Source organism: Populus alba, chromosome 5, assembly GCF_005239225.2.
Source record: "Populus alba chromosome 5, ASM523922v2, whole genome shotgun sequence".
NCBI classification, from domain to species: domain Eukaryota; kingdom Viridiplantae; phylum Streptophyta; class Magnoliopsida; order Malpighiales; family Salicaceae; genus Populus; species Populus alba.
In genome coordinates, this window is record NC_133288.1 from 16,164,382 (window position 1) to 16,173,311 (window position 8,930).

At 32.6% G+C, this 8,930-nt stretch overlaps 1 protein-coding gene across 1 annotated transcript; it reads left to right on the forward strand.

Annotated features, from left to right (window-relative positions):
• The first annotated feature begins 1,797 nt into the window (after positions 1–1,797).
• Positions 1,798–6,853, forward strand: LOC118029334 (transcription factor TGA7). Its single transcript, XM_035033211.2, has 9 exons — positions 1,798–2,200; positions 3,706–3,877; positions 3,971–4,042; positions 4,418–4,477; positions 4,572–4,649; positions 4,799–4,862; positions 5,393–5,664; positions 6,068–6,292; positions 6,560–6,853. Exons 2-9 carry the CDS (start codon positions 3,719–3,721, stop codon positions 6,710–6,712), a joined length of 1,083 nt encoding a protein of 360 aa, XP_034889102.1. The 5' UTR covers positions 1,798–2,200; positions 3,706–3,718; the 3' UTR covers positions 6,713–6,853.
• Positions 6,854–8,930: the final 2,077 nt, after the last annotated feature.

Sequence of the window (8,930 nt, forward strand, 5' to 3'; positions counted from 1 at the left end):
CGCCGCAAAATGACATCAACCTAGCCAAACTTTGTTGTAAGCATGACACAACATATATTATAAATTATAAATAAAGCTAATTGGTGAAGGAGAAAACACTAATTCCCCGCACCCATTAGATATGTGGATTATAAAAGTGTTAGTTTTTTTTTTTTTTTTTTTATGGCATTTTGACTTCTTTTTTCCCTTTAGTTATTAATTTTTTTTAATTCTTATATAATGTGTTTATAGGAAATTTAAAGTGGATAATTTATTTTAATTTATCTTTATATAGTTATTATAGTATCAAAAAAAAATATTCACAACATTGGGCTGATATCATAAAATATCTCAGTATCGAGATATAATCTATTTTTTTAAAAAAATATAGTTGAATAAAAAATAATTTTTTAAAAACTAGGTTATTAAACTCTTGTGGAGTCAATAATCTGGTTTGTGAGTTTGATGAGATAACCCTGGTTGTCCCTGTTTGTGGGTTTAGCAAGGAACTTTTTCTTTTTCTTTTTTCTAATTGAACTTAATTATGTGATCGTTTATTTTTTCATCATATAATTAATAAAATAGTTTTTTAAAAAACATGTTATTAAGTTTTAGAAAGTTTGTAGGCTTGTTGACGTGTATGGCAAGTTTAACCCCTTTTTTATATATATAAATTTATTCTTTTTTAATTTCATCACTTGATATTAAATTAATAAAGAATTGAGTTTCATAATTTATTGTTTTGTTTTCAATAGGTTATTATTGTCTTAAAAAAATCTCAGTGTTGATTTGACGCTCGATTTGTGATTGTTTATTTTTATTATCATATAGTTAAATAAACAATAGTTTAGAAGAAAAACAGGTTATTAATCCTAATGGAATCCATTATCCAATTGCGAGTTTGATGCATTGATTTAGGATACCCAATTCACAGGTTTAGTGAAACACCCATCAAACCTGATATTGTTTTTTTTCCTTCACTCTTATTCAATATTGGATTGGTTGAGAAATGAATTTTGTAATTTATTTTTTTTCTACTTTCTATAGGGTTATTATGATATCAAATAAATGTGTTTTTAGGGTTGATGCTTGATTTTGAAAGCATCTAATGTTATCATAAAATTAAAAAAAATTATAAAAATAACAAAGTTATTAAATCTATTAAAATCCATGACTTAGGTCACAAGGTGATCAAGGTCAATCCAATTTAGCACCGTCTCAATATAAAAAAATCATCTTAATTTTTTTTAAAAAATTATAATATGTTTTTACTGTCATCCAAGTTACTTTTGAAATTATTAAATTAAATAATTCACTTTGAATTAGCTCTCATTACGGTTTTCGAAACTCGAGCTAGCAAGGAGCCGAGTTGACATGTTTCAAGATTGAATTTGATTGATTTTAATGATGTTGATAATAAAAAAAAAAATCTTCTTACTCAACATTTTTTTAAGTTAAAAAAGGAGTTTAACGAGCAGCAGAGCATGGAGATATGTACTAATTAATGCTAAAAAAGTTAAGTGTATATGTAAGGACTAAGCTCCTATTTGGTATTGCGATCAAATAGAAGTTGAGCAAAATTTTTTTAAAAAATTAATTTGTTTAAAATTAATTTTTTTATTGTTTTAATGTGTTAATATAAAAAATATTATTTTAATATATTTCAACATTTTAAAAAATAATTATTACTATATTAAAAAAAAAAAAAAGGTACGTTAAAGTTACAAGGGATGGCGACGGTAACGGGTTGACTGTAGTAACGTTCAAAAACAAAGCAAAAAGGAAATAAAAGGAAGAGTCTCTTTCAGTGATTATGAGATTAATTTTTTTTTATTCTGTTTTCTTTTGTGGACTTTGGAGAGTCCCTTTTGGGTCTTGTTTACTTGCAAGGAATGGATGGTGGTGATGTTCATTCCTGATGCCAACTAGTATTAAAGACAGTGAACCAGTGTTAGATTTTTTAGGTTTAATTTCTTGGACTTGCTGGATTACTTGAATTGCTTGAGAGATTTTGGTAGTAAGAGCTGAATTACATACACACAGAGCCCCCCAAAAGAAGAAGAAGAAGAAGAAGAAGCAGCAGCAGCAGCAAACTTTGTTCGTTTATTATTGTATTTTTTTCCCCTTCAAGGGGGTCTCTTCTTTTTGGCTACTTGGGAAAGTTGAGACTTATGGCGTCGTTTTTGCAAATTAATGATCCATTGAAGCATGCTGTACAGAGGTTAGTGAAGGCTGATGACTTACTTTAATCAGTATTTTCCGGATCTTGGTTTTATTTACACTTGTGTCCGGATTAATTGGAAAGGGAAGTTACACAGTATTGGTGCGGATAAAAGCATGCTTTTCTGTGTTTAATGGTTATTTCTGAGTTTGTGTGTTTAGGTTAGATAAAGGGTCCTTTCTTTTGGATGGTCTCTTTATGTTTAAGCAATAGCATGTTTGCTTTATGCCATATATAAGAACAACTTGATCGATTAAGAGTGAGCCCAATTCACCATCGATTCTGTTTTTATTCCTTCTTGTTTAACATAGTTTTGTTTTGAGTGGTTGATTTTGTGGAAAAAGAATCATCCCTTGAAGCCTTGCTTCCAAAAAAAAAAAAAAATTGAGATGGATTTAGGCCATAATGTTCATTGGCGTTTACTGTTGGATGAAACCACATAGGTTTCTGGAGACAATAGCCACATAATTTATAGCTGATCATAGACCATTCATTCAATCTTGCAGATACTATTTTTATTATTAGTGCATACTCCATATTTAGAGATTTTGAAGAGAACAAGTCTTGAAGCATTTTGAAAAGATTTATTGTGATTTGAGGTGGACATTTGAAGCGAAATTTCCTCACGGCGTGGTCTTTGATTCGTTGTCAATCTGTAGAATGTCCTCACATGATAGAGAGGTTTCTAGAAACAAATATAAATGAAGAAACAGTAGGAAATGTTAACTAGCAAGTGAAGCAGCTTCCATCATTCAGTTATTTTAAGCAAGACATGAGGGCACCGTTGCTGATTTAGCTCAATAAACCAGTTGGAATCTCTAACATGGGAGTGCTGTGGGAGAATCAATATTGTGCGTTACCCTTGAAAAGTTGTCTGTCTGCTCTCTTTCCTGTTCCTACTTCCTCTGGCAAAGTAAATATGACATTGGTACGTTTTTTCATGTCCACAACATAGGTTGCCTTGCTTACCCCTAATTTATCCCTTACCCTAATTTTTATCTCCCTTATCTATGTTGCTGATGCTGCCATTGTTGATGAGTCCATTACTTGGCAAATTTTTCGATGTGTTTGCCTTCATGAATGAACAAGAATAGCTAAAGTTGCCATGTCAGTGCATGTGTCTGATCATTAGAGTTTAACCTTAGTGAGTGTTTGATCTCTTAGCTTTGTAAGTCTACATAGCCTGAATGACAATGCTTTAAAAGTTTTCTTTTGTATGTTTGTCTCCTGGATAGCACAACAATTCACGAAATTTGGGTTGGATTCTTTTGGAATCAGTTATCAGTAGATATCCTTTTGAGCTCTGTCCTTGGATGCGCATAGTTTTGACCCGAATCTTATTTCCCTTTTTCCTTTCCATTCTATTGATGTTTATGCTATGCATATTATATCTTGTTTTGCTTAAGAATGACAAGTTCCATGTAATTTTATTACTACATTGATGTGATGCTGCAGCTGACTAAATGTGTCTGTTTTTTTTGCTCTGTTTTTCCATTTTTTATTAGATTCTTTTAGAGCATGAGCTCTACGTCAACTCAAATTGCCGCCCTCAGAGGAATGGGCATTTATGAGCCCTTTAACCAGATTAGCTCATGGGCACATGCCTTCAGAGATGATGGTAGCCTAAACATTGGCCCATCCACAATTGTACAGGTGGATCCTGGGCTAGACAACAAGGTAATGATGCATGATGTTTTCCTTCTAATTAATGAATGTTAGGGCTAACTATGCTTACCAGGCGGCCTGACTTTTCTGACTGACTTCTTCTAGAGTGAACCTGTTTCACATGAATCAATGGAACCGTACAGAAGCGATCAAGAAGCACACAAACCTGCTGACAAGGTTATGAAAGTCCTTTCCTCTCTCTCGATTAATCAAAAACATATAAGCTATTATTCTTAAATTTCTTATGAATTATACCAGCTTTGTGTGGAACAAATGTGTAGCATGTGAATCCTTTGGGAAACAAGATGAAAAGATTGCTTCAAATAGAATCCACAAATGGGAATTTGTTGTTGCTACTATTCTCACATGAAGACTAGTAGTACACAAAATAATGAATTTGTGGATGCTTGAGCTTCTGAGAAGCATCCTTTCTTATTGAACTGGATTAAACTCAATGGGATTGGATGTTCCGTTTCTCTTTTGTGCGGAGATGAAAAATCAATGAATAGATGACTAACAGTGCACTTGAAATGTTCACAAATCTAACTGCAGATACAAAGACGTTTGGCACAAAATCGTGAAGCAGCTCGCAAAAGTCGCTTGCGGAAAAAGGTAGAGTTTACTACATTCTTATACTAGTTTATGGTGATGAAAGGTATTTTAACATTGTAGTGCAGAATATTTATATTTCAACATTGTTTCTTAGGCTTATGTTCAACAATTAGAATCCAGCCGATTGAAGTTGGCCCAGTTGGAGCAGGAACTTGAAAGAGCTAGGCACCAGGTGAGATAAAAACTCTATTCCATCTATTATGTTTCACTGTTTAACTACATGCATTTCCCTATTTATTGGTCACTGATGAAAATACTAGTTAGGATATCCTGGAACAACAAATTGTCTCTTCTAATAGCTCTGTAAATGCCTGACTGCAGGGTGCTTACTTAGGCAGTGCATCAAATTCTAGTCATTTAGGATTTTCAGGAACAGTAAATCCAGGTTTGTGATTCCATGTGCTAACTTGATGATATTTGTACGGCATGACAAATCTTAGCAACCCATTGACACATAAAAGCATGATGAAGTAAACAGAAGAGTATACCTTACGGACTTATATGCAGAAACTGATCTTCCTTGAAGGTTTCTCTTTTAGAGATTTATCTGAAAACATGGTGCCAGATGCCCCTCTTCATTTTTCGTTGCCAACTACAGATCAGAAAGTTGTTTATAAACTATCTGTCAAATGTTCTTTGCGTGTTTATTAAGGCACTATAGGTCCTGTTGTCTCTTCTTTCCTGTTTTTATTGCAAAATACTGATGGATGCATGCTGCTAATAAACTAATCACTAAATGCCTCTGCAGACAATTTATATTTATTTAATATCTATTCAAGGAATCCCGGAACTTTGGCCTTCAATTGCCTAATTACCCCTTGAAACTATTTTGCATCTTTATCATGGTGATTGCATTTATTCTTTAATTCTTACATATGTGTTGTGATCTAAATGGTTCTGATCATTATTTCACAGGAATTGCTGCATTTGAGATGGAATATGGACATTGGGTTGAAGAACAACATAAGCAAATCTCTGAACTTAGGAAAGCATTGCAAGCTCATATAACTGATATTGAGCTCCGAATACTTGTTGAGAATGGCTTGAACCACTATAACAATCTTTTCCGTATGAAAGCAGATGCTGCGAAGGCTGATGTATTCTATCTGATATCTGGCAAATGGAGAACGTCAGTAGAACGCTTCTTTCAGTGGATCGGAGGATTCCGCCCATCAGAACTTCTAAATGTAAGTCTTATTCCATATAATTTATTGCTTGAAGACTGATTAGGTATTGGTGGTCCCTGATGATGCTGGCCTCTCTATTCATGAACTTTTCATTTCATTTTTTACTCAGGATACAAAGCTACCTTTATAGCATTATGTATCCTAAATATAGGATTGTGGGTCTTAATAGTAGCATATGGAGAAGTCACTGTCTATATATTTTGCTGTGATGGACTTCAGTATCAGCTTCTTCAAGAGACTGCATGCCTTTGTCTGCATTGTTCTAGCTTGCTAACTCTATCACTATTTGCCCGACATCTTTAGAATACATACATAAAATCTTATTCCCTTTTTTTTTTTTTGTTAATATTCATTATTGTTATGTAGATTTTATTCATCAAACTTCTAACCCCCCCCCCTGCAGGTTCTCATGCCACAACTTGAGCCTTTGACTGATCAACAACTCGCGGATGTCTGTAACCTTCGTCAATCATCTCAGCAAGCTGAAGATGCTCTAACTCAAGGAATTGATAAACTCCAGCAGACTCTGTCCCAAAGCATAGTAGCTGATATAATGGGTGTTGGGGGTTATGGTCAGAATGCTGATGCCATAGAGAAATTAGAAGCTCTCGAGGGATTTGTGAACCAGGTAATAATTTCTTAGTGACATCTTGTTAGTTAATGTGCACTTGATATCTCTGAAAGCTGAATTAACTCATGTTTCATGAATTCCTTCCTCGTGTCATACATAGCTCACTTAACTATTTTGAACAATACAAAACCAAGTCATAATCATATATATTAAACAAATATTGCTGTTGGGAATGCTGAATGTTTTTATTAATTATGAGCACTCAACAATTTAACCCTTGATTCTTATCCGTACACTGGATCATGTTTCTCTTTTTAAAAACAGGCCGATCACCTTCGGCAACAAACTCTGCAGCATATGTCTCGGATATTAACAATGCGCCAAGCAGCTCGTGGTTTACTTGCATTAGGAGAGTACTTTCACCGTCTTCGTGCTCTCAGTTCTCTATGGGCCGCTCGTCCTCGTGAACCCACCTAGTCAGCAGAGTTAGGATCCGAGAAAACCACTCATATCTAAGTTGATTTCCCTCAAGCACCTGTGCCTCTGCAGGGGAATGAGTTCTTGTGGCTTTTGTAATACGGACAAATATTTGATCCAGTTATATGTTTTTTCAAAGCAGTTATTCTTAAGTTTTAAAACGGTTCGTAAATATGAATCTTAATGATGTGTTCCTGAAGCAGCAACCTTACTTAATTAAGTTGATGCTCGGTGCATGATGTATATATTGTTAAAAAGTGTTAGAAAGTTTCATTTGAAATGCAGGTCATGTTTGTACTACTTGGCTACCTCCCTGTTTAGGCATACGCGTGTTGCCAGGACAATTCCTTGCCAATTTTTTTTTTTTTTTTTCAATTGCTAGGACAATCCTACCTGAGGACAATTCCTTGCTAGGACAATTGCTTGCCATTCTTAATTTGACATATCTGTTAAGATTAATACGCTGCCCAATGGGCTAAGGTAGGATCATTATTGAGTTTCTTGCCCAAGTGCACATCTGATTAAAACACCCTAGACTGACAGAACACTCAGATCTTTCTTGATATGGACAAAACTATTGTTCTTGGGTTTACCGTAGTCAAATCTATTAATCAGGCATCCCAGCTGATGAAGTGGCTGAAAGCCTGAAACTTCAAATGGATCTCCGCTTCTCAAGGCTGCTTTTGGATTTGAGTAATTGAGCTTGATTGATAGACTTACATTTTTCCTGCAAAACAAGTCTTGTCTTACTTAAGACGTGACAGATACATTAAATGGTTCTTCAAAAGGGTCTCTTGATCAGCTTTTAAGGTCAAAAGAATAAAATAATAAATAGTATTAAATTATGATTTTTTTTTTTTTTACTTGACATTGATTAAAATAAAGTAATTTTGCATCAAAATATGTTTTTTTACAGTCAAAGCATGTTATTTTTTAGCAAGTTTAGATTCAATTAGGCCATTAACCTTCGTTTTTAATTTTATCTCTCAATTTTTAAATTTGTTTAATTAGATCCTCAATTGAATTCTGATTTTAAGAATTAATTTAATTTTATCTCGTAAAATTTTAAAAAAAACCCTTTTATTTTAGCGTGTTTTTCAAATTGGTTCTTGGTCTCGAATATTTTTAATTTCATCCTCAATTGATCTTCAAACTTCTAATTTCTTCAATTTTATTTATATTTTCAATCGAATTTGATCACTGAATATGTGCATCTTTTGCAGAGAGGTCATTGATATGAAATCTCTTTAATTTGACTCTTAATTGACTCATAAACTTTAATTTTTTTGCGATTTTTCCTTTGATTTCATCCTACTGAATTTGTAAAAAACTAAATTTGGTTATCTAGAATTCTTATATTCTCAATTAAACCTAAAATTACACTTCCAAACTTAATTTTTCACCCATTAAAAGTCCTTAATAAAATTAAGACATGCAATCAAATTAGTCTTAATAAAATTAATTTGACCTATTAAAAGTCTAATTAAGCTCTTGTACTTAATTAATTCTTTTAATTTTTTCAAATTAATTTAGTAAACTTAATTAAACCTTTTAATTAGGCCTATGGTTAAATCAAATCAACCTATTAATAATCTAATTAAGTCTTCAAACTAATTTGTTATGCAAATTCATATGATATTCATTTAAGTTAACCTTAAATCTGCATTATCTTGTAATCTTAGATCCATTAGAGGTACAATTGGGTTTGCAATTTTGCACTTAAATCCCTCTCCATCATGTCTTTGCCAATCAAATTGAGAAGAAAAAAAATCATTGATTAAAAGGAAAAAAAAAAGGACTATAGTTGACACCAATTTTTTTTTTTTCTAAAAAAGGCATGCCATTTGTTTCTTGTTTCAATTTTGGTCCACTAATTCAATCTCTTGCAAATGACAAAATCAAATTCTTTTTTGTGAAATCCAACACGAACTTGTCGTTACGATGTTTTTCCAAGATTACAGTAACTATAAAAGAAAAAAAATAAACAACCCCAAATCCTAATGAACAAAACATCAAAGGATGAAATTAAAAAAGAAAAAAAAATTGATAAAAAAAATTAAAACAAATTATCAGCCCAAATCCTAATAAACAGAACATCAAATGATGAAATTAAAAAAAAAATTAATAATAAAAAAAAGTACCACAACAAAAAACAAAATGAAATATTATTTGTAATCTAGATGAATACCTCACAAAACATAATGATTACTTAGCTCTT